General features: G+C 37.2%; 1 protein-coding gene and 1 long non-coding RNA gene across 5 annotated transcripts in view; one reads left to right on the top strand and one right to left on the bottom strand.

The window, feature by feature from the left end:
• Nucleotides 1-27,688, top strand: part of LOC139966525 (atrial natriuretic peptide receptor 1-like) — a 308,214-nt gene that overhangs the window by 66,235 nt on the left and 214,291 nt on the right. For 2 of the 4 annotated variants that reach the window (XM_071969642.1, XM_071969641.1), the window contains exon 1: nt 19,524-20,873. The exons of the other annotated variants lie outside the window; for them this stretch is intronic. In XM_071969642.1, the coding sequence (XP_071825743.1) occupies nt 20,072-20,873 (802 nt within the window). In that variant the 5' untranslated portion in view covers nt 19,524-20,071. Of the gene's footprint in view, nt 1-19,523; nt 20,874-27,688 lie in introns of those variants that run through there. 4 annotated transcript variants of the gene reach the window in all.
• On the bottom strand, nt 523-19,305 carry LOC139966529 (uncharacterized). The gene is made up of 3 exons (XR_011792686.1): nt 18,808-19,305; nt 13,150-13,312; nt 523-1,826 (listed from the first exon to the last, which is right to left on the bottom strand). It is a non-coding gene; the product is annotated as an uncharacterized lncRNA (long non-coding RNA).

Raw genomic sequence — 27,688 nt, 5'->3', positions numbered from 1 at the left:
TAACACTAGGGCTGCGACCGGAGAACGTGTTCCAGAAATGCGGCAACTTGAACAGATTGTTAGTGAATTAAGTCGGGCCTAAATAATTCCGACGTGTTTTCACTCAGAAGGGAACATCTCCAGTTAAAATCTTAATGCTATTTAATACTTCATGGACCTTTTGCTAAGACTGAAGATGAAAAATACATTTGTCACGAGTGAAGTAAGCAATATTACTTTCATCAGAAATGGCTTCCAAAGTTTGATGTCAATGTTTAGACTGAAGCTAAATCACTCTGCATCTATGCAAGAGAGATTAGAGGTATTTATGCTTGTATAATCCAAATCACTTTAGATGATTAAACAAAATGATGTCACGTACTCTTCACAGTGTCAGAATACACGAACTTACCCAAAGTCATCAAGATTGAATGTTGATTGAGATGTTTATTTGTAGTTAAAAAGTGTGTATTAGTAATTAATCGATTTGATATATATATATATATATATATATATATATATGTGTATATATATATATATATATATATTATACAAATATACATATGAAATAACATATACATATATAAACATATTACATACGGGTTCCATATGACCGTGGGACAGGTAGTTGTTTAGGGGTCCCAAGTCTTTGTTGAGATCGGTGATATGAGATTTAAGTACGAAAAATCCAATCGATTTCTTTCCGTGTATGTTTAGTTAAGGATTTGTTTGAAGTTAGAAGCAATTAAAATACATCTTAGGTTTTTGAGAGATTGTCTAGGAAGATGAAAATGTTCGGAAACGGGGGATCCTGCAAAGTTATCACGAATTGATTTTTGGTGATTATTAAAACGGAAGCGGATCCGAGAACCTAAACACCCCTCCCCTCTCTTGTGATTCTAGCATTGTTATTTACATATTCCTCTGTGTCCTCTGTAAAGAGGGAAGTTACGTAGGTGAAACATATAGATGTATACATCCTTACACAACATGAACAGATTTTCGTGTTCGTCGATCATTCTTGTTTCGCACAGCCTCGTAAAACATGTACAGCATACGTGATATTTATTACGTATTGCGTATTTATTGCAATACGTCTAAATCAGCGAAGCATGTTAAAGCAACGATACCGGCTCTTTTTGGTTCTACTGACAAGGTAATCCACGATGACAATAACTTAATTGGTTTTATAAGTTAATTGATGAGTTAATAATTTAATTGGTTTCATTGGTTCAACGATGTGTTTGTAATCTAAATTACCTTGATTGGAAGTCACTGTTAAAGCAGTATAATGCTTGCTTAATTCATATTACGTTACGTTAATCTCTGTGGCTGAGAAAACTTGAAATACCTTCCATTTAAGTTTTTGTTTTGTTTCGTATGGATACCTTCCCACGCATGTAGATATTGTAATCAATGATTAGGGAATGCATGAGGCACAGCTGTAATACACAAATTAAACATAATTAAAGACAACTCTTTACTATCGAGAAAAATCAAGCATCGTCTGCTTATTCTTAGAAAACATTATCAAACAAGGTAATGTAGATGAACAAGTCATTGCTATCGCTTTTATTTTTGGCATAAATGAGCCCTCAGGTGATGATCAGGGGGATACCATACACGACATTATCAAAAGTAATCCAATGCAGCCAAAAAAAATATTATCTTTACGTAGATGTTGTTGTCGGTTAAATTTATTGATTTCATATTTAAGGACTCTCTAGTGGTTAGTGGCTGTCATTTTCGTTGTCACGACTCAAGGTTTTTAATCCTCGCAATTAGCTAGGTGAGATCGGTATTCAGAGGTGATTTCTCCAATCTCGCTGTTTATCTATAAACAGAAACTGCAAAGTAGAGAAGAAAAAGAAGAAGAAGAAAAATAATCTATCAAGTAGGCTTCTGAAATGATGTTAGCTTTTGGAAGGTACAGATAGCATGCATGAGATCCTATGACTTATGTAATGTCTTGCTTCGAAGACGTCGTCATTGCCGTTGGGCTGAAATATTTCTTTCATGAAATGGGAGATAAATATGTCTGAATGATATCTGTCATTTTAAGTGATTGTTCAGGAGAAATATTCCTACACCTGGGAATACTTTCATTGTAATTATTAGTTTCCTATAGGTTAACATTACTTGAAAAACAAATTCAGAGTCGCAGATAATTCCGATGGGACTGTGGTTGTCATTACACCGTTAACGATTAGAATAAAGATCTGTGTTAAAATCATCCGGACGAAGACAAATTTGTAGATACAGAGAATTTAACATGAAGATGATGGGCTTACATTTATTGCGTGTTTTGCAGATACAGATGCGCGCATGCATATGCAGATGAGCGGTTCATACATATATTGGCCACACCTGTAGTAAGTGATGTAGGAAAGACGACTGAATATTCTGTAGCTTTGTAAAAGGTGGTCTACGGAGTTACGGATCTCATCCTAAAGTTCTGTTTTAATCATTTTTGATCTATGAAATTTGACACAGTTACGTCATCACTCACGGAGACATACAAGCCGACCATGCCAAGGAAGACATTATCAAGTATGAAATCGAAAAGTCTTGCGATTTAGGAGCAGTATGATTTTTTCGCATAATTGGTTTTAGGCATTTCGTCGTATTGGTGGGCGTTTAATAGCAAAACAAATTGATCCGTGAGTTTTGACGTTTGACCGTTGAACCTATGACCTCATATGTCACAGAGGGACATGCCCATGCATACACTCACAAATTTTGAAGTTCATTGGGTGACGGTTTCATGTTTAGAATTATGGACGCACACGTGGTCATATACATAGAACCAGAAAGCCAAAGGCTTCGTCATCCATTACCACACTTTGCATGCAGGGTTTGGTTTCTTTAAAAAGAAACTTGTTTCTTCTGGAATAAACTAGAAACAAGCATTGAAAAAAAGGTTTCTAAAGGGAATACATTACTGGCTCATTATCAAGAGAAAGTTTTATCAGAGAGAGAGATATTTATATCAATTAATCCAAGTAGTTGCTCAATCAGTGTGGTACTTAATCGTAATTTGGCCTGTCAAATTGGTTACCCATCTGACCCCCAGTTCTGGCGAGAGTATATTAAATGTCTTTTGTGGTCACACATAATCACAATAGGTGGGTCATCCCATTTCAAATCACAGATGGTTGTTGCGTGACCCTCTCCAAACCTCAGCGCATGATCAGAGCACCATGAAATAAGCCTACTCTGAAAATTTCAGTTGCACTGCTTCAAAATTGGCCAATTTATCACACTTCGAAATGCCGCAATTTATCGCCATGAATGTCAATTAATACATACATACATGAACTGTACAGTGTGTAAAATTAATGCAATATAGATTGGCACACAATATATAGTAGCCTTAAACAAGCACATGTATTGTGCTTACCTGAAAATTACCTTACGTTTGTGTGAAGCACTTTAAATTACAGTACACAGTTTATGTTAGACAAGCCAACCCAAACCTCGAAAATCTCCCATTGACGTCTTGTCTTGTATTTGCACTTGATGTGTATTGTCGAGCAGTTTGTATGGTAGCTTGTGCACATATGGTACACGACACTCTGGAACTCTGTTTTGTGTCGTCCTTACTGTTTGTCCGCCTTCCTCAATTTATGAATTGGTTAAGAACAGTTGTAAGGTTTTAACTGACTAACCTGTTTACCTTATGCTTTGTTAATAATGTAACAATTTCAACTGTTAAGTAAAGTGAATACATTTACATTAAGATCTACTGTATTGATTAGTGTACACATCAAAGCCTTATCAGCAATCAAACTCTGCCTATTTCAGTGAACATTACATGGTGAAAATATATTTTCAAAAAATAATCAGATTTTTTTTCAAGGTGAGGCGCTTTGAGTTTTTGGCTGTCAGATGGACGTCTTTTGTTCATCGGAGCAACTTTACAACCTCATAAAGTTATATTGAGAAAAGCTAGAACCCTGAAATTTGGTGAGTTTGAAGAACGTTATACTTATATTAAAAGGAAAAATCCCTCACAGCTCTCTCGTGGCTATATTGGTAATAAACCGGCCTCAACCACCCTTCCTCATGCTGGATCGAAGTCTTAGAGCTGCACAACGTTTATAATACAAAATATAAAATAATACAGTAGACTAGACAAAACCTCTGAAAGAATCAAGTATCCTAAAATAATTTATTTTTTTTGTAGCGAAAGATACTAAAATTGAATATTTTGGCACTTTAATTGATCTAACTCCACAAAACAATGATTTTATAGCATTTTCCGTTTTATTTTTCATGTCTATGGTATAGAATCTGTTAAGGTAGTAGGATGTTTAATTGTTGACAAATCAGACCTCAAAATGGGATGACCTACATGCAATCACCGTGGCTCTATCTGAAGGAAGTAACTGTAGCAATAGTAATTGCAGTAGGTCCATAACTGAATATTACGCTTTGATGTTTAAGAATATCTTTACTGTTTTTAGTAAATTTAATAAGGATTAAGTTTAAACCTGATTACATTTATCACACATTGTACCAACACACATTGTAAGTATTTCTGGCTTTTGCACTCTTTAAGATGGATCTTTTTCAAACTTTGACCTCTACTGAGCTCAAATGACCTTTGACCTTCACATAAAACAACAGGTTTTTGTAATTAATCAAGTGGATTAATACACCAAGTATGAAGTAGATACAAGCTTTCATTTTTGAGCAAACATGTATGCAAGGTTTCAAACTGTAAACTCTTCTAAACTCAATGACCTCTGACAACTGCAGAAAACACCAGGATTCTTGCACCCATTAAGGTGCATTCACATACCGAATAGGAATTTTAGCCAGGAGCTATCGTGCTTACAAGGTTCTCAGACATTCAGCGCTGTTGACCTCAAATGTGCACCGACCACCCCAACAAAGAAATAGGGATATTCTACTCAATAAACTGAATGCACATACTATATACATATGAAGTTATCCAAGTTTTCATATCTTAACCTCTGGGGACCTCAAATAACCTTTGACCTCTGTAGAAAATGATAGGGCTCTTGTACTCAATAAAAGGGCATTCATATACCAAAAATGAAGCTCACCAGTGTTCTATTTATCGTGTTTACTAGCCGAGACGTGGCACACACGCAGGTGTGTCTCTCATTCAGACTGAGGACCCCATTGTTTTGACGATAGAATTATTATTTGGAGGACGTGGTGATTCTTTTGAAATGACGTCCGAGGCTTGGAATTCCTTTGTTCAAGTCCTCAGTTAGAAATAAAAACAAGTGCACACATACACGCCTACACGCATACACACACGCCATCACAATCGCAGAGATTCATTTTTTGCCTCGGGCAAACATTATCACATGTTGTAACATGTTGTAACTGTTTTTGCGAAACGTAACAACCTCACATGGTGACTGATTTCTTCGTGCCCTACAAAGGAAAGGACGACATTATTTAATTACGACACGTCGTTAGTCGATGTTTCATGCCGGTTGCACGCATCCATAAAGAATCGCTCTCGACAAGTTAGAAGCCTGCTGAAGCATAAGGTTGGTATTATTTAAATAGTAAAGACTTTCGGTTGTTGCTGTAGTCTATAACCTTTCTGACAGCATAGGCGAAACACGAGATAAAGCGAGAGCCCGAAGGGTCTCGTTTATTCATTCCAATCGCAAATTCTTCAATCGCAATGCTTTTTATTTGATCCTGACTTTTATGTGATGTACACAAGAAACTAAAATCGATAAACGGGTGGTGAATGACATATCAGCCACTATAGAATCACTAGAGTTTCAAAAACAGATTCCATGTTTCTGTGCTCTTTTACTTCTTACCTGTGCACGGAGAGACGAAAATACACAGGCCATGAATATATGCAATGTTTTGAATTTTCATATGTATTTCCTGCATTTTAACTTACGTAATGCGGACGATAATGGCATATTATGTGAGTTCGTGTGGCGTGGATGTGAAGATATTGTTTCCATTATGGCAAATATTCAAGGAATAAGGCAGTTGTGTGTACGGAATCCCAACAGGCTCCTCAGTTAATAAGCGCAAATTTTTTCGTAAACCCACAATCGTCACGATCTTAGTGTAAAAACAAAGATGTGACTATCAATGTTTGTTTCTCGTCAAATTACTTGCACTCTTGACAAGTTTTCTGATAAACACATGGACACTTATCAACAAGTTTATCTGAATTTTCTCCAATAATGAAAACTTTATTTTTCAGTAGGGAGAGTTTTCTGACATGACAGAGATTTTTAAATCTCACTCGAATTTGTATGTGTTTCCGAGATCCTTGTAATGCGATAAAGATCATTGCAAATAGAACACGTCCACATATAGGAGTATGAATTCACATCTACATTAGAAAGATGATTGGTCTGTTCATGTATGAAACTAGGTTGCTTAGTATCAGACCTTTAAAGTAAAAGAAAAGTTTATATCTACATTTGTTTCAGTATGTCAATAAGTCAATGTGATGTCCCTTGTGTGTTCAGATGGCACAGTACGTAATCGTTGGAATGTCATCAGAAGTAGTTCAGAGGTATCCACACTTCCATAAGTTGCACAAGTCGTGAACAATCAATACACACCCTATTCAACAAACTAGTCTTGTAAAAATTAAAGACATATATATATATATATATATATATATATATATATATATATATATATATAAATTCAACAACACTTAATTAGTGACCGTTATATATATATTTTTTGTCCAAACGGTATAGCTAGTTAGTTTCAACATCTCTTATTAGTTTCAACATCTCCTCTCAACCCTAAATCAATCTCCTACCAAATAGCAGAAATTCCTCATTATGTCGTTGTTATTCGTCATTCCTAAAATTTTAAAACTTTGAAGGAAAGTTAATATAATACCGAATTTGTAGTACTCGGAAAGTAATCGGTGTAGTATAGTAGGCCTGATCTTTGGACACTTTTGTGTAAAGTGCTCATCCTCGGATGATTAAGTACCCATGACCCTTACGAACCCTTTGGCGTTTGTATGAAACACAGCCGCGTACCGTATAAGATTACAATAACTGCGTAAGTATAAAAGTACAACGGCAGCCACCATTGAAAATGATTATATTACACCATCCATCTTCTCGTGTTGTGACTCCAGTGTGATATTATGTGTCTCTTCCCATCGATGTGACTTCCATTAACATCAATTCGTCAGTTCGCCCTGGCAAGTCACATGACGACAGAATACATTTAACATGCTGAATTAGATGAGCCAATAATCAGTTCATACCTCAAGTATGTTTCATACTTTTCAAGCGGATTTTTCTATTTAGTAATTCCAATTCTCGAGCTATTCGAGTGAATCTATTAGAAATTGTACACCGACCATGAATTCACAAGCGTATAGTACTGAAACATAATCAGCTGATTCAAAAGGCGATTGCAATGTATTGGACATGTTGTGATAGCTATATTAGGTATAATACACATCTGATTAGTTCGTAATAACGATTATCAGGTTTCCTTTTTCTGTGAATAATAAAAGCATGGATGTACACGGTTTACACGGGGTATACCTATTGGCAAATGTCATTTTGATGAATATTGGCATGCATTAGTAATAATATACAAATCAACACTCGAAGTGCGTTTCGTGTTCCTCAGTTCTGTTTAGCTATACAGACAAAGACACTTTGTACACGAGACAGAAGCCTTTCCCTTTACCGAAGATATTAGAAATATGGTAAGATATTTCATACCGATTTAACATGAACTATATATTTACTGGTTCTAATGCCAAATCCCTTCTTCGGAGCCCTTGCCCGGGTTTCGAGAGGGATCGAGAGAGAGGAAGAGTTGGAGAGGGGTGGGGGATGGGGAGAGGGAGAGAGGTGGAGGTGGGGTAAAGGGAGGGAGAAGAACTCGATCAGGTTTACTCAATATTCAAAACATATAAATAAGAAGCAATTAATACGCGAGATATGAATATATTTGAGAGAAGCTATCAATTTCTAAGTGTTATGAAAGACGACCGTCTTCGTAATGCGTTCACGGCCAATATATATATATATATATATATATATATATATATACATATATACATATATATATATATATATATATATATATATATATATATATATATATATATATATATATATATGCAGCTTGTGTGTGTGTCTGTGAAGTATGTATTCAATCGCAATGAGATGATTGTGGTGCCTATCGCGTACGATATATATATATATATATATATTGATAGATATATTGATAGATATATATATATATATATATTGACAGATATCGTACGCGATAGGCACCACGGTCATCTCATTGCGATTGAATACATACTTCACAGACACACACACACAAGCTGCATCTGGTCCTTCCGCTCCCAGCCTCAACAATCACCCACAACGCAATTAACAATTTATAGGCTTATGTTACCTCTGTGTTTAACGATATCAACACAGTTTATAAGACACTGGTACACATTATGAATTACTTGTGCTTCAATATCTAATGTTTGATATGCATCACGTTTCGTAAACATCATAGTGTTTATGCATTGTTTTTAGCGAGAAATCGAAGCAAACGAACAAAGTAGTTTCTGTTTGGTGAATATTTTATCATTACAATCAGCAAGCGGTTATGGAATAAGTCGCATTCAGGTAGAAATGCAATATCAATTCATATCTACACAGAATTTGACAGTTCTATGTACATGGATTGAAATGCAGTTCAAGACATTCACAAATTGATTCCACGGGCAAAATATGTGATATGGATGTTGTTTTACCCTTGGGAATAACGTGTAAACTTAAGCCTTTATATTCACAGTTCTTCTATCAAGGGAACGTAAAATAGCGCGAATATCGTCCATACAGTCGGTTTGACATTATTAGTCTCTATAATATAATTAAAATTGTATGCTGTGTTAAGTCTCACAAAAACGTGAAAAGCATCGATTGTATATCCATTGGTTCTTTCTTCTGTGTAGTCTCTTTAAAAGTTTCTCAATCGACCGAGGAGATTTTCGAAGTCAATTGAGCCAGCTTTTCTACCGAGGTTCACGCTTTTCAATTGCTGTTTGTAATACGTACGATAAATTGTATAGTAACGACGGAATATTTTCATGTTGAAATATAACTGTATTGATAGGCCTCAGTTATACACTAGACCCATTGCTTCTCAGCTCTATTGGCAATTTCTGACTGTTTACTTTCTATGCCAGAAAAAATCTCATTCTCTGAGACTTTGATAACGGATTTTAATATTTCCCGTTCTAGTTGTTATTTCTAATTTATTATTTTAATAACAAATTATCTTTTTCCAAAAGCTGATATAACGTTTGGACTGCCAGCGTTGTCTGTTATATGGTTGCCGTATTGCCTACCATTACAACGAATGCAGTACTGCCTGACAGTGACAAGTATAGAGTCTGATGATTCTGATTAGTTTTATCGTAATTGTCCATGTAATGGTAGCAGGCTACATTCCGTCAGCAGTAGATGTACACACTTGAATATCATTTATAAGCGAGAAAATGCAATAGAGACGATAGCAGCGCAGTAGCCGAATTCAACAGATCATAGTCCAAGTCCAAGAGTCCAAGGCTGGTCGTGTCCAAGCCCAGTGCACCCGGAGTCCAAGCCCGAGTCCGAGTCCATTAAGCTATGGACGATACACTCTATCTCGATATCAAACACCCGAATTCTCCGGCCCTGCTGGAAGTGTTTGATATCTCGTGATGGGTACACCTATCAGGATGTATATGCTTCCGAACAAAACTTTCGTGTTGGAAAGATAACATAATATGGGCACTTTTGTTCTCTGTATTATGACAGTGTTCCGTCGGATCTTCTTATAGAGTTACATCTAGGAATATGGGAATGCTCAGAAAATATCTGAGCACGAGAGACCTTCCTGGAAAAGACAACCAGAAATGAACGTTGTACCTCTTTTTTGCCCGCAGCAATAACAGTTATCGCCCGAAAAGTAGCCCATTATAGAATGTTATTTCTCTTATGATCGGACCCGGTGTTCCCACGGAAATGAATGCAACCACTTTCTCGAGTCTGGCTATACATCAATGACTGGCTCTGAGTCTTTCGTATTCCCCAAGAACCAACACCCGAGCATGGACACTTTGATCAAGAGAACACTATCTATTACGTTACTCTCCCTTCAGTATTTCGACAAGTGTAAATTTGCATCAGACAACGACTGTTTGACAATATTAGCCTTTAGGTCACCCGCTATTGATTCCCAATTCTTTTAGTGACTAATAGGAGGTTTACTTGTAGAGTTAAAGCTCTTTGTTTCAAAACATGGTTCAGTTGATTGAACTGACCTGCTATTTGGTTGACTCATCAAATTCATATTTCCCCAATCAGCTTGTCCATCGAAAAAGTCTTACGTTACTCTTACTTGCAGAAATGAGATGCATAGGGAAATAATGTAAATAAGCAAGGTGCCCCAAAAGTGCACTAAATATGCTTTACCCTTTTTTCTTGGGGGGGGGGGGGGGGCGGGGGAACGGGAGATATCAATTCTGCCTAAAGTCATTCTAAGTTCCTTCTTCTTCACTGAGCAATTATACTCAATCAACCATTTTCAACCAGTGATGTAGTTGTTGAACAATCATACCTGGCACATGAACAGTAATACAAATAACCTTGTCATCTGACTTGGAAATAGTATGGTGATCAGTTCCTAGCTTGGGTTTGTTGTTTCAATAGTTCATACGTCAATTTGGATGAGAAGGGTTTCTGAAGTAATATGGTGATAATGGATATGATTGCATACAAAAGCTCTCTCTCTCTCTTATAAGAATATCATTATTTTTAGGTCAAGTTTTTGCATTCATCTCTTCTGCACAACAAATTATGTTAAAAAGAAAGAAAAGTTTTTTTCATGACAACACCAAAAGCTTCATTGCCATTATCAGTAGTGCAAAAATCTCTTAGCAGTTCAAATTCGTTGTGCTTTTTGTTATTAATAAGTATATACATTTCAACACTCAAGCAAAATGAAAAGCTTGTGTTTGAAAATATCATAACTTAGAACGCTTTTGTTAATTCTGCATAGGTAAATACAATACTTGGCATAAACAATTGTAAGGCTATTCCATTTCATTTTGCTTTCTCATAATCATAACGTACTAAACGGCAACTTTTGCATTAAAGGTTTCAAGATATATTGTATTCCAAATATCTGCAACTGTGTTACAACGCCAGAAAAGGTAGTTTTAAGTTTCAGTAGACTCGCTACAAAAAGTGTTACTCAGTGGCGGAGCTTAGGGTATTGGTCAGAGGGGGCGAGAATGGTCTGTAGGGGCGCTTTCGACTTTATCTAAGCGGAGCGCCACCACAGGTTGGCGCGGAGCGTACAGAATTTTTTGAGTAAAGATGCTCCCTAGATCGCCGGAAATGACCCTTTCCGGGCCTTGCTAATTTGCAGATAAACGAAGAATAAATAGGTGTCATCGCCAACAAAATGTGACAAATGTCAACAGGTAGATAAGAGCGCAATAAAAAAGTCAATAATCGCGAATAAATAGAAAGTGGTCAAAGCTGAAAAGGCACCGGCAGTCCATTTGAGTCCGTCAGGGTGCATCCGCCCCCTGACTGTATGGACGCTCCGCCACTGGTGCAACTTGGGTCATCAATAATATTAATTTTTCTAAGAAAACTAAATTTGTAGCAATGATACGATGTATAAACTTTAATAGTTTCTTTGTAGTATCTTTATTCTTGCTACAAGAAACAAAACCCTACTACAGTTTTAAACTTTGTCCCAATTTAAATAACAACGTGGTTGCTCAATACCTGCATTACCTGCTGCCCAGATGGTTGCCCAGGCAACTGTAATGAATACCTATATGGTACCCACGTACGTGCGATAGAATGTATAATCCCATTCAACTTTGTAAAAGGAAAGCTTGGACAATTAAATTTAGCAATAAAAGAAGTATACGACAGAGGCCATGTCATGCACATTCCGGACATACAGCACATTTGCATTGAAGCACTTCCGTGTAGCAAACTACTTCATTATTGATATTGCTGTTGTTCTATATAATCTGATCACCGTATTTCGACACCGTGGGTTTCATAAGTGAGAACGACCCAAGCACAATAGCAGTTGCGAATTAACTCGTTTTTAACCTTCTTAAATATATTATTTCCCTTCAATTACAGCTAAAGAGAAAAACCTTACCAACGTTTTACAAAAAAAGTCACAAAAGGAAAAGTTTATCTTTTAACCCAAGTGATTTTCATACTTTTCATAAAATCGTGCACGTTGACGTATTAAAGCGGCCTTCTTCATGTGGCTGCATTAAAATTGTCATCTTTATCTTATCGCCTTTTCCTCTCCAAATAGAAATTCACCATTAAACTATTTAATTCCTTCAAAATATGATCTGGTGGATTAGGGTGATCAGAGAAGAAGAAAACAGGTTGTGACAAACAAAAACTATTTATGATAACATTTTTACCAGGGGTCAGATCACGAGAATATCACATATTCATGATACTTTTCAAACATGACATAATTTAAGGGACAAATTTCACTTCTATTACTTATAAGTGTTTTACAGAGGATATCCTGTAAAGGGAATATTATAAGGAATTCTGACCCTTAATATTATGATAATGAGCATCTATAGGAAGAATGATTGACTTTTCGAAGTTGACCTTCAGACCAGAAGCTTGTTTAAATAATGTTAGGGTCTCAACAACTCTCTTAAAAGAACAGTCGTTATTGTCCAGATGAATAGTTGTATCATCAGCTTAAATGGACACTTTAATGTTAACATTACCTACTGGAAGTTCGACATGAATACGGTAAGCTCACAATTTCAAAAGCCAAATTGTCTGTACACAACACGTAAAGGTATATAAGGGACAACCTTGGCGCCGGTTTGATCATGATGGATAACATGTGGCAAGACCTCTTTGAGTCTTGCAGAAATACAAGAAGCAGCAATGTTATATTTACAGTTAAATGGGCGATTGGTCTCCAATTAAAAATTTTCGTAATGTCTTTACCATCTTTAGGAAGTAAAATAATAACAGTTCTGCTTAGCTGCGAAGAAAGTTATCAAATATCCCGAGTTCAACGATTTAATTTCTAGCCCCCCCCCCCCCCCAAATATAAAATCTGTAAAATTCAACTGGCAGACCTTGCCAAAAGCCATACGTTTTAGTGCATTCCAAAATTCCTCTTCAGTTTATGAACAATAAGAAGCTTTTTCATGGAATCAGATCCAGGATTTTCTATAAAGGAAGGCGTTTGACCCTGCATCGTTTAGTTGAAGCATCCTCCCTCAGAAAGAAAAGGCAAAGGCATCGAATGGTGCATTCTGTGGTATATTGAAACTATAAGTTAGACATATAGATCTTTAGGTCTCAACATAATGTTGTGTTAATAACGACCTTTCAATGTGAAGTTGAAAATGGGCTTGCAGACCCTACCCCGCCCTGGATCAGTGAATGTCAATGATTTACCAAAGCGAATTGTTGGCTTCCTATGGAACCCAAAATATGTTGATTTCAGCAACGAATTTTGCATTTAGTCGTATCAAGCTATAAAAAAGAAAGAAAGAACGAAACGATATGAAGATTGTTTACATAGCCCTGTTCTTTTCAAAAGTGTACTTTGATAAAGGTTGTGATTATCAGCGGTCTCGCCACTTGCACTTACGTCTTATTTTGCAGTTATGGAAGTGATTAAATGATTCTATTTTATCAAGGTTATTACAAGCTATAAAGTCTTATGTTGGTGCAGGTCAGTTGTTACTACTGCACTTCGTTATGCATGCTATCATTCCTTTGTCACTCCAAATGTCAAACCTATAAAGCACTTCAGCTCTCAGAAGTGGCGGTTTGTGGACAAATTGTAAGACCTTGTAGAAAACGTTTAAGCCACTTGACCCGAACTGTACTCAATACCTCGAGTGGGGGATCTCCCATGGGGCCATTTATACGTACACATACCTTCCAATTATATAGTAAACATGTACTAAAACACATCAAAAAGAACAATATAGTCAACTTGCTCCTAATGCGATCGTGAATAAACTATGTCTTTCTTTTTACAGCCGTATACTGTGTTATGTAGCATACATGCTGTGTAAGTGATCGTTTCAAACGTCAGTCAAAACTGGTCGACAAGAGGACAACCTCGAGAATCCATTTTGATTGCTTGCTATTAAGCAATATGTACACCAGGTGTTTACGACGCCAGATGTTTTACCTGAACTAAATAATACAACTATATGTGAGCATAGGTATGAACGAGGGTGATGACATTACTACTTTCATTTGTAATTATGGTATACTTTCCTTCTATATGTTAATGTAAGACAGCTAAATATATACTGTAGCCACTATGGTTGTAGGGCAAAACATGGGGAGAGGTCTGAGGGGAGGGGGTTTCCGCCTCCCATTTGAGAATTTTTTGGATAAAGCTCCTTAGATGTAAAGTTATGCAATATATACTCCCAGTAGGCTGTACTGGTTATTTCCCAGTACTAGTTGTGTATATTGAAAATCATGCTATCTGCATAAAAGTGTTGCCAGATTTATTAACCGACATAAAAAAGTAACAATTGGTCAATCTTATACAGTTAATGAAGGGCAATACGGAGCCCGTTGACACCCTCATAGCTGGCACACCGGCTAACACATTAAATAAATATCAGTGTTTTTCTCAATGTTCAGTATACAGCCAAGCTGGCCAATGACATGTAACATGGTATGTTTACGCACATACCAGCAAAAACACGAATGTTAACTCACGTTGTCTTCATACCGTATTGAACGTAGTCGGTTTATTGCTAAGTCAGTTTTCGTAATTTGCAATTTTCTGCATGTTGTTGGAGCATAAACACGAAGGGGAGTAAAGCATGCTAAAAATGTCGCATTTAGGTACCCCTTTAAAGACACACATGCTTCTGATTTCAGTAATAATGAGAACAAAAATAAAAGTTGGGTTTTGTTTTTAATCTGAAATATCGTTTTGAATCGGAAAATATTAGCCTATACACTCAAAGACACAGAAAGGTCCTAAAATGTCTGGTCCCAAAAGGCCGAGGTCCTTCACTTCACACCCACACCTTTCCCATCCTCGCCACGTTTTCCTCAAAAGCAAATAAGAAACTGTTGTTTATATATATACAGAGGCAGACCCAACATTTTTCGAAGAGGGCATGGAGGGGAGGTATGCACCGGTACCGGGTACAGACACCAGAATTACTAGGAAAATAGCTGAAAAGAATAGGTATGATCGTGTGTGAATCGTGCTGTGTCCACTTTATTGGTGAACTATCAGAGTGCATGTTAATATATATATATATATATATATATATATATATATATATATATGTATATATATATATATATGTATATATATATATATGTATATATATATATATATGTATATATATATATGTATATATATATGTATATATATATATATGTATATATATATATGTATATATATATATATATATGTATATATATATATATATATATAATCTTGATAATTTCCCATCCAATTTGAAACTTCTGTAGTGAGATCATGGAAGTTCATTGTGATACTATTTACGTGACACATCCATTTAAGGTCAAAATAACAGAGTGAAAACGAGTGATATAAATTAGTGTTGCGCCGATATCACCAATATCGGTTTTGGCCGATATCCGATATTATCATCCCAATATCGGTCCGATACCGATACGATACCGATATTTTTTAACAGAGAAAATAAAGGCAAAATCGTACTTTTAGTCATGCATACATTCACAAATAAATCTTCAAGTAAACAACAAAATATGGTGTTTTGTTTTCCTTTTGTCCTAAGTTGAAAAGAATGACTTTTTCCCTGATTTTGAAAAAGAGAATGGTAATTGAAATCCAACCGGAATCTTTTTCACTGCAGCGATGCACACGATAATAAAATGGACGCAGTAAATGTGAGCCTTACCATCGTAAAGACTTACAAGTATAGCTACAGTGTTAACGTATGCTTGCAAAATTGCATCTTAATTAGGTTACGAACTGTCGATCACAATGTAAAAGTTATAATTTATTGAGTTTATAGGCCTACTCAATGTACAACTTATTCACTTGACCGTATAGAGAAAAAACTGAAAATCAGTAGAGAAATGACCAATTGTGTACAGAAAGTAAGGTGGTACACCTTTCAAATATTACGAAAGATCGAGCAAAACACTTTCGAAAAATTCACGCAAAACTGGCATATCGTACTAAATGCAACTAATGTTATGTAAACAAGGCTCTAGTGCATCCATTTATGAATATACCGTAAGACCACATCTGTTGTTAAGCGGGGGGAAAAGAAAGTATTTTCTAGAATTTCCAAAAATACGGAAAAAATAATATCCTACCATAGTTAAGTGTATAGCATATAGCCTAACCACCTCGGCGGTTACGGATCTCACGTAACTAAGAAGTTCTCTGGCAACGTGCCAAAAAATGTTAACAAACAGGTGTTACACAGGGGATGAGCTCACAGTTGTTTGGGAAGGTACCTGGGAAAATTCGCAGCACATGTACCCATTGTACCGTGCAGGTAGTTGGGTATAGGGTTAAACACTGCAGTTGTAAAAATGTACGCATAGTGCACGCTATTAATTGTTAGGCAGTCTAGAAACAGGGCTTTGCGGAACGTTGTTTGTTTCATAATTTTGGAAGTTTTGTAAGTTGCATTTTTTAAAGATTGAAAGACATATTAAATCTCTTTTCATTTTATAACATAATATAGCTACTCTAACTTGTCATTTTAAAATTTTCACCAGTTTCGTGACAATTTAAATAAAAAAAGTTGTCAGTATTTTGCATCCTCAACTGCGAATATTTTCATCGCCAGACACGCAAAAAAAGCCAAAATGTTTCGGGGGCTTTCGCCCCCAGGATCCCCACGAGGGGTTCTACCCCATGACCCCACCAAGGCCCTAAGGCGGGCCCCTGGACACCACGCCTTTATGCTTGCACGCTACGCGTGCTCGGCGTGTTCGCTGGGCGAACACCGGCGGGAAATCGGCAGTGTGTTCGCGGGAAATTGAACAAGGTTTTCCAACACTGCTGAACTGTGCAGTTATGCATCATGTTCAAGGTTTTCTCGGAGGCCTATATATGCTGCACTAATGCTGTGTGTAGGCCAAGGTTCACGAAGGTCATTGGTTATATTCGCGCGCTGTAGACGTGTTTTAAAGGTTTAGGAGGGTCAGATATCCATGGATATTAATCGAAAATGAATCTGAGTTTAACTGACGCTAATGAAATGGATCGTCTTGGGCAGATTAACAAATCATTGCAAGTATAAAGAAGTAGCACTGCTGTTAAAAAGAAAAGTTCAATATCGGTTTTCTGTTATCGGCAATTAGGCAAAATTTTACCGATACCGATATGCTGCCGATATTGCAAATATCGGCCGATACCGATATTGAAAACGATTATCGTAGCAACACTAATATAAATTCTCGCCTATTTAATAACAACAAAGGGCAACTATTGATAGTTTGTTATATTACATGTACAAAAGCTCGTACAAAACTTTATTAATCATGTTACCACTCATGAAGCTAACACTTAGTCTAGAACAACTAAATAGCAGATGTATGCAACCTAGCGTACCTTAGCGATTGAGTTAGTTTATGGTTATTATTGTTGAACCCTTCGAGTAGTAACTGGAGTGAGTTTATCGTGAACCCTGCAGATTGCATTGATATTTTGTTTTATAATAACTTGTGTACAATTGCACATCGTGGTATCCCCCTCCTGATAATGTAGTATGTGTATGCCGGTTGTACTTCTGCGTGAAACGTCTAGTTTTACAATTCCAGCATCAGTAACCAGTGCTATAAATTATTATCTAAGAGTTTGATTTATGAAACCACTGTCACAAGAGGTATTTATTTCCACAATGAAAGAAAACACCGCCCCCAACTTTTCATTTCATTATTTCTCATTTATATTTGTCACTTTTTCAAAACTTGAAACTTGAAGTAATTGGGGATAATGATTTGAGAAATATTGTTGCTTGAAGTTGATCTTATAGCCGTTTTTTTTTTTTGAGGTGCGGGTGGTTGGGTTGGGGAAGGTAGGGTCTAATGAGGGGAATAACTGAGGCGGGCAATGAGTAAATCTTCCCTTTCTCTCTGTGTCATAACAATTCTAATACGATTAAACCGATTTTATGTTAGCATATACCAAACTGTTATGACCTTGGCATTAAGGGCAACGATAGATGACAATCATTTCCTATAAACTTCCCGCCGCATCTATACGCTACCCTGGTCTCCGCAGCAGTAAAGGTAATTATAGTGACTAATAAGTTTCGTGCTCCTCGAAAATGAACCATTAATTGAATCTGTGTCAGCAGCTGTAAACTTAGTGATTGTTTATAGTTTATAGTTTGTGTATGCCAAACTTAAACTATAAAGTTGATTCCCCCCCCCCCCCCAATAACGTTCTAAATTATTTGCTGAACATGTCATTGCATTTCAGGAAAACAATAAGTAGCCTAAATAGATACAGGGTGTCGACATTCCTCTGATAACTACGGGAAGATACTTTGTTGGTCAATTTATGCAATGTTTATAAAACGTAAAGTGCCGTGAATTGTCCGTAAAGAACCACTTACCCCACCCCACCCCCACTCCCACCCACCCCCACCCCCCGCCAACTCAAAAAAAGTTTTTAAACTCCACGACCTTCCACTGGATACTTGCGTAAGGACGAGTTTTCCGTACATCGCAGTCGAGAAAAACAAACAAAAAATTTCAAAAGAGTTATGCCAGTGATGGCCCACTCAAAATAGATCACACTTACCCTCAGGATAAATTCGCTTAACCGATTCTTCCCTCTCTGAATAAATATGGACCAAAACCTGAAGATCTTTTACAATTTAATTCAATTTTTAGAAAGTCACATGGCAAAGCAAACCCTGGTATCAAAATTAATGTCATACGTAGCCTCTCACATATGAAGATGCTTTAGCCCATAGGTCTTCAAATGTATAACGTACGAGTAGAAAATATCCTGTAGAGAAATGCTAAGGCCTCGAACAATTTGAAAACTTTGAACAAGACCTGTGAACGGTAAGTTCAGAAAAACACAATTCGGAGGTAGTATTGTTTCAAGAAAGTGAAACATATTTCAGCGCAACGAGACTTACTTGCAGTCACTCTGTTATTTAGTCATACGTGCTTCACGTGTGATCTTTGTTATATCAGTGATTAACACACACACATAATGTTACACTTTACCCTTGTAGCTTCGCTTACATGTAACTGACCTAACACCGTATCACAAATATGAAATATTCAGTAAAAGTGCACGTACAACGGAGCGGATACTTCCTTAAACAACAAAACTATGGGAATTTTTTTTTATACATGTAAGGGCAACACTAAACGTTGACCTCTTTTGTTCAGTGCTGTTATCCGCCGCCGCGTACGCGGGCTATACGTGTGTGTGTGTTAGATATGAATATCATGTATTTTTACACTTCGTGTTGTACACTCGTAGTACATGTGTCAGTCTCTCGTAAACGTAGCAGGGAGACAGCGTTGGAAAGTAGTCAGTGAACGTTCAACACGTTTACTCATATTCAGTCATATTTCTTTACAGGAAGGGTGATACACTCATGAAATAATATACCTCTGTTCAAAAAGGAGTGCTTTTGTAAAGGGATAAAACAGCAGCAAGCAATTGGAAACTAGTATACCTTGTGCGTCTTTACCTGGTTCAATGTTGTCTTCAGTTTGGAAGTTGAACTTGTAACTTTTGTTGGGATCGTGGTTGACGTTGGGACTTTGATCGGACCACAACAAGTATACTATAGTAAAGTGACATTATGTAGGCCTAGTTGAGAAGACTTGCCTTATTTCGAGTGTGATAAAGTGGATATGAAGTAACTGCCTTTGGCAATATGTGAGATTAGAAAGTCACCGATTGTTTCATATATGGCTGTTTTCGTTGCCTATACTGTATGGATGAGTGCATTCACTGTTAGTTGGTTAAGATAATAAGGTTCGTATGTGCAACATTGACTTTTGCTTTCTTTTAGTTAAAACGAATCGACATCTTGGAAATGATGCAGGTCATCACAACTAAGCCTTTTACCATTTCTTCAGGCATTTGTACATTCCTTGCGTTCATGTCTACATGGACTTGGACGCAAGCTGCCGCTCGATGTCCCGTACAAGAGCAACAAGATTTTTCAAAGCATGTCACAATAAGCCTTTTGCTACCTATGACACCTTTACCAGTGTACCCTTTCCCTCCCCCTAATACGTACACGTCCGACCCAAAGTATCCTTTCTTTATGCAAATGGTAAAACCTGCAGTTGATATAGCTCTTGAAACGGTTAGAGAAGACATTTTACCTGAAGTTAATATTACATTATTAACAAATGATACAGAATGTAGCCTTGAGAAAGCCGAGCTACAGGTGGCCACCCAGTTTTATGAGGAATCAGTAAGCTGCTTCATTGGTCCTGGGTGTGTATTTGCAGCCGGGCCTGTTGTGAGGTTTACATCCCATTGGAATGTGCCAATGTTAACTGCGGGAGCCTTAAGTTATAAATTTAGAGAGTACCCCAATGTTCTAACTCAGCTTCAAGGGGACTACTTCAAACATGGCCTTTTGATTGCGGAGATACTTCGGGAGTTTGAATGGTTCCATGTAGCAGTCCTTTTCCATTCTGAAGATACAGAACATAATAACTACAAGATTCAATGCGAAAGTTTTGTTTTGGCCTTACAAACAAGGGCAAAAGAACCGGATCCTTTAGAAGTAGCTTTCATCGCTTATGGGTTCAACGCGTTTTCACAAGGCTTCGAACAAGAAATGAATAAGGTTCTTAACGATTTTGTGAAACCACAAGCCAGAGGTAAGTTATAAATATTAAGAACGAAAATTTATAATCTATTTCGTTACTTTCAGTGCATTGAAAACCATAAGAAAGGAATGTTAAAGGCATATGTTGTGAGGATATTGCAAGTTTCTTAAACTTCAGTGATATTCTGAACCGTTTGCGTACTTACAGTGAGTTAACGCGGGACTCATTATAGTAGAGTCCAAACGGGCAAAAAGTGATTCCCATTTAAGATATAATGGGTTTCTACACTCCCCCCTCCCCTCCGACCAAAAATAAAATAAAAATGAACTTACATTTTTATCATCTGGAAATCATAATTCCGAGGAGCTGAGACATAGGCTTACCACAAGTCAAAGTGCCAGACATGTCCTTTGTACGATACATATTTGTCTGTATATAGGCTATGTCAACGATACCATTGTAGGTAGACGTTTGGTTCATGTCTGACAAATCAGGAAAAGAAAATGCAATGTGTCAAGTATAGCTCACCATAAAGTTATACACGCACATAGCTATCAACCATTATGCACTCCACTGTAGTTCTATAGTTGTAGTTGTTTAGTCTCGCGATGTCTCTTAGAAGGGGGAAGTTACACATCCGTAAATGCTTGACTGCAGTATATGCTGCCGCATGTGTAACAACGATTGCAAGAACCAACATAATCTACGTGCATAGTACGTTATGGAGTAATTTTTTTATATCCCCATAGCTGTTCAGAGGAGTATTCATTTTATGAAGGGGACAAGAGTAGAACAACATTTCGGTCGAAGAGCATGTTTCGTATTTCACTTGTTAGAACAACCGATCTGCGTTTATAGGACGTTATGGATTCACTTTTGAGGTCTTTTCTACCGCGAAGCACATGATGTGCAAATAACTGCATATTTTTCTATGGTTGTAATACATGGGATTTACATAGGGTGGGTGGAGGGGGGGGGGGTTGTGTTGTGCGCATAGACACTGTCAGTAACATACTTAACTCTTGACCTCACCCTGCAGGTCCAATAGCTAACCTTCAACAAGTACAACTATATAGTCTATTAATAAATGAAACCAGTTTAAAATGTGTACCCCTAGACAGTCGAGCCAGTGGCGTGATTGCGCTTACACGCGCGAAAAAAGTAAGACTCGTATGTTTGGTATATCAATCAGCTATAAAATATAAGAAAAAACTTTCATTGCAAAATACTGAGATTTTTGTCTTTTATGCGTTATCATTGACGACAAATGTCACTGATATTGTTCATATAAAAAAGTACAATAAATTGCTTATGTCATTGATGAATTAGCGTATTACTTAGTTTATATGACGTGGCCAGAAGGCTCAACTATATCAATCTAGGCCGCTTATATATTCATAATAACACCTGCTGATGTTAAGTGAACATATAATATATTGTCTTGTGTACAAATATAACTACATAAAGCAAAAAATTAATGCAAACTTATGACGTTCTCGAAGTGGTAGAATTCTCGCTTAGATTGGAAAAGTAATGTGTGAGAAGTGGACATGTGGAGGAGTTACAAACAATTCCCATTCAAGCATAATGTGGCGCTTGGTTTGAGATCAATGGACATTTTAACGGGTTATTTGCTTTCTATTGTTGAGGAACTGGGAAGGAGTACAACTAAAAATGATAATTAAAAAAAAATATGTTAAGCAGGGGATTATTCCGGGATTTTATGCGAGAGAGAGCGGGGTGGGGATCTGGCGCCTACTCCCAAGTAACGGGGGGGGGGGGGGTGTCGGCCCCCTAGAAACTGTAAATTAGGTATCTAACATATAGGGGGGGGGTTGGTGTTCACCCGCCTGCAACTGAAGTCATTATTTCGCATTTCTCACGATTTGAAACTTTTCGTTTACTAAAAACTGTCATGTCATGTATTTAAGTGTGGATGTTACGTTGAAATGGTCTAAAGTGTTATTACAAATTCGTTTTTAATATGCAGAATAAAAGTGGTACCGTATAAATATATTGAAAGAATAAAGAAAACAAGTTTACATTCAATGATAGTCAACAGGAACGTTTCAGCCCATATTATGACGGTTCATGAAAACTACATCTACTTATATACCTATCACTCATTGTATTACCATACTAGTTCAGTTCTGTTCATATGTGTGAGCCAGCTGCCTATATCTTAGGAAGGATACTACGACTGCCTATTACAATAGTATCATGTTGTCTGGTTCTAGTACAAAGCGCAGAAAGCTGAATATATGTCGCCTCGTGTTGAACAATGCTTTCCGTTCCAGTATATGCTATGTCCACTTTCAAAACACTCGCTCTAACAAGTTGTCATTGATAACGCAGTCATTCGCCGAAGCTGTGATTCAATGCGCATTTCATCAATAATCAGCCACTCCATAAGTATAATCTTTCATCTGTAGCTAAAGCATTCAACAGATTTTCAAGCAGCGAGGCACTCTGTAAAACAATTAAATTTATTACTTTCTAAGGACTGGCGCACTAATGGAGTGACTCGCCAGTGTCTATAATACTGTTGCTTTTGTATTACATGCATATCAAATTTAAATTGAACTTAGCGGGGTGGGGAGGTTTAGGGGGGTAGTGGGGTTGGAGTCTGATTTTAGTGAACCTCATTGCCTAAAGCATGCTTCCTTTCTAGTACAATAAACTAAAATATATCTGAAACTTGCAGGCTTTTCTTCAAAATACGTGATTTCCGTCCTCATCATATGCACGCATACAGCCGTTACCTTATGCCACCAAAGCATTGATATGCAAGCTTCGGTACATTAGATAATGAGCAGTGCAATTAGAGAGAGAAAATTGTCAAATCGATGCTATTAATTTTATGCAATGCATATAAGTGTTAATTAAGAATTTCATAACTTACTGAACCCTTCAAATACCAAAAACAAAATGAAGAATCTTCACGTTCCCAGTAGTGCTCAATTAAGCACGTGTGATATTATGTGCAGTGGATAGTTTACCCTGTAGTAAAATGACCTATCGGATCTGAAAAGCTGAAGAGCTCAACTAAGCAGTTACATATAGATGGCGACAAAGAGTAATTCACAGCAGCTTCTCGCTCTCGTCTGAACCACATATATTTGTAGGTGACGCACTGCAGGGTATAATATACCAGTTTTAGGGCGATCGCTTGATTGTAGTGCGGTGGCAATATTGTCAACTTGGATTTAATGGCACGTTTATATATGATACACAATTTATCAATAGTTAGTTACTAGTTCGACCAAAGTTTCAACTTCATATTGTGTAATTGGCATGGCATTTCGTCTCATGTGGATGATGTCAGAGAGCCACACCAGACCACTGTAGTTTCTTGAAGTGCAATACTTTAGGGAACCACGAAGTGTTCATGAATGCTCCTCGTTTGGCGTCGTTAACATGCAACGCAAATAGAAATGTAATAACTGATCGTGGGTTGTCTCCTAGGAATTGCGTATAAAAACTAAACCTAAGATCATTGTTACAGTAATGGACACTAGTTTCAAATGCTCACAACTTCTTCCAAGTATACTTGTGATACGGGCTTCCATTGACTTGATGAAACACTTAGCCTAGACGGGTTAACGTCGAACTACCGTATAGTACAACGGCTTGCATGGATATGAAACAATATCCAGCTGAAGATATCTTTTACATTCTGAGTCTATTGAAGGATGTTCTCAATTTGGTAATACAAACCTAATCATTGCTCTGATTGGCAACTTATATCCGTGTTCATCAGCCGACTATATGTGTACTATATATTTTTCTCAAAACTACTGTGCATAATTGTAACCTGCGAAATGATTCGGTTACATTTGCATCCAAGTACAGACCTTGCACTTTTCGGGATCCTAGGATAATGAACAAGATTCGATAATTGCTTTATATGTCACGAATTGGAAACTGGTTGGACAATGCTTGGCAATTCGAAAAATACCAAAGTACTTTTCCGAACGGTCTCCCTGTTAAAACTACTTGATACCAAGGCATAATTAATTAATTTAGCTTTGGGTAAATATGATTGCAAGTTCCTGTGAGATATCACTTACTGAAATCACATTTCATAGATAGATGGATAGATGGATGGATGGATGGATGGATGGATGGATGGATGGATGGATGGATGGATGGATGGATGGATGGATGGATGGATGGATGGATGGATGGATGGATGGATGGATGGATGGATGGATGGATGGATGGATGGATGGATGGATGGATGGATGGATGGATGGATGGATGGATGGATGGATGGATGGATGGATGGATGGATGGATGGATGGATGGATGGATGGATGGATGGATGGATGGATGGATGGATGGATGGATGGATGGATGGATGGATGGATGGATGGATGGATGGATGGATGGATGGATGGATGGATGGATGGATGGATGGATGGATGGATGGATGGATGGATGGATGGATGGATGGATGGATGGATGGATGGATGGATGGATGGATGGATGGATGGATGGATGGATGGATGGATGGATGGATGGATGGATGGATGGATGGATGGATGGATGGATGGATGGATGGATGGATGGATGGATGGATGGATGGATGGATGGATGGATGGATGGATGGATGGATGGATGGATGGATGGATGGATGGATGGATGGATGGATGGATGGATGGATGGATGGATGGATGGATGGATGGATGGATGGATGGATGGATGGATGGATGGATGGATGGATGGATGGATGGATGGATGGATGGATGGATGGATGGATGGATGGATGGATGGATGGATGGATGGATGGATGGATGGATGGATGGATGGATGGATGGATGGATGGATGGATGGATGGATGGATGGATGGATGGATGGATGGATGGATGGATGGATGGATGGATGGATGGATGGATGGATGGATGGATGGATGGATGGATGGATGGATGGATGGATGGATGGATGGATGGATGGATGGATGGATGGATGGATGGATGGATGGATGGATGGATGGATGGATGGATGGATGGATGGATGGATGGATATATCGATACATATAATTGCCTGACAGGTTCACTCAAATTACAACACTTGCTCACTGAACCTCAATGTTCAAGTTCCGTTTGGAGGAATACTACGTAACAAGATGCCGGCATGAATCTTTCGCCAAGCAAGAAGATTCGAACGCTGATTCCACGTTCTAACCCTCATAAATGAATTAACCATAGAGTGCGATAATGTGCCCAGCTCAGTTGTGTGGGTAAAAGTCTGTATGATGTGTAGTTTTCAGTTGGTAAAGTTCATGAAGCCCATAGTCTTTATACTGCTAACACCTCTTCTACCAGTAACGGTTTCGTCAATGCTTACACTAATTCGTACACTGATTCCAATATTTCTAGTTTATATGGTATACAGGATATTGATACAGCTGGAAATTTAGATATTTACACTAATACATACCGGTACATAGAACAACTGAACAACAGTAAAACGGATAATGATCCTATACTGATACCTGTACCAATACAATTATTATTATTATTGTAATGCTAACACTGATACTTAATGCTAATAGTTACAGTTATACCAATACTAAATGTGCTAATAGTGACAGGAAAATGATACCGATGTCAAAATCAATATCATTTCATGTATTATTATAATTTTAATTATTGCAACACTTAAGCATCCCTATATACTGAGAGATTTGAGTAATTCTTTCATAGGAATTAACTCAATCTTGTCCCTAATAATGTAGAAGTAACGTTAACAACTTTCTGCAATTACGTTTTACCAGGTGGACGGACACATGTTGCTAACCAAAGTAAGTGATACATGGTAATTTCACACTGTTTCATAGTATGTCCATCGACGCTCTTAACACCACTGTTAACAGATAGTTGTTTGCATCTAAACATTGTGGCCAAAACCAGAAACACATGACAAAAGAAAAGAGAATAAGAAGAAGCAACATCGAAATCACCAGATAGTCATCCATAGTCACTTGATCCTGCAATGACTACTTAAAAGGCATGTGATTGGGGATTCTAAGCTTCATGCACTTTCTTGGTTCGATTTAGCCATTACTTTCCAGACACCAAATTGTGTATTGCTTCCGTATGTATATATATATATATGAAAATCGTAATATATATATATATATATATATATATATATATATATATATATATATATATATATATATATATATATATACACCAATTACAGTAAATAATTGCCTCGAACATAAACGTAATGAAAATGTTCACTTCTTACGTCTGCTTTCCATACATTTTACAAGATGCAAATATCAAATCCCCTTGGTTGATTTTTGCCAGATTCTCTACTGCAAAAGAACTGGATTAATATTTTGAGACAGTCAAAATTGATGATAGTAATTTCAGATTTGACATGTCTGTATACGACGAATGTCTTTGCCCGCAGCTATAAAATCCCATTGATAGTACGGACGTGTGTATGTGTGTGTATATATATATATATATATATATATATATATATATATATATATATATATGAGAGATGCGTTTTGTCATAAATGAAGGAACTTAAATGGACGTAAAGATAATATGATTATACCAGAATACAACGAAGATTGCCCCCAAAAAAAGTCCAATCAAAACGGTGACTGAACGACATTTTAATAACGCAATCATATATTATACGAATATGTTGAAGTCGTCCTGATTTGATCTAATACAACAAATCGGCGAACAGGTTTATTGAATTTGGAAATGTTCTTGTTACAGACGACATAACACGAAACAAAGCACCGACGTGTACCCGTATTCGATTTCTTTACGGACAAGGAGAGACAACAATTTAATAACCTCCGTTGAATTGAATATCAATAAGTGATGTGAACA

Source organism: Apostichopus japonicus, chromosome 4 (genome assembly GCF_037975245.1).
Source record: "Apostichopus japonicus isolate 1M-3 chromosome 4, ASM3797524v1, whole genome shotgun sequence".
Classification (NCBI taxonomy): domain Eukaryota; kingdom Metazoa; phylum Echinodermata; class Holothuroidea; order Aspidochirotida; family Stichopodidae; genus Apostichopus; species Apostichopus japonicus.
This window is presented reverse-complemented; position numbering and strand designations above follow the sequence as displayed.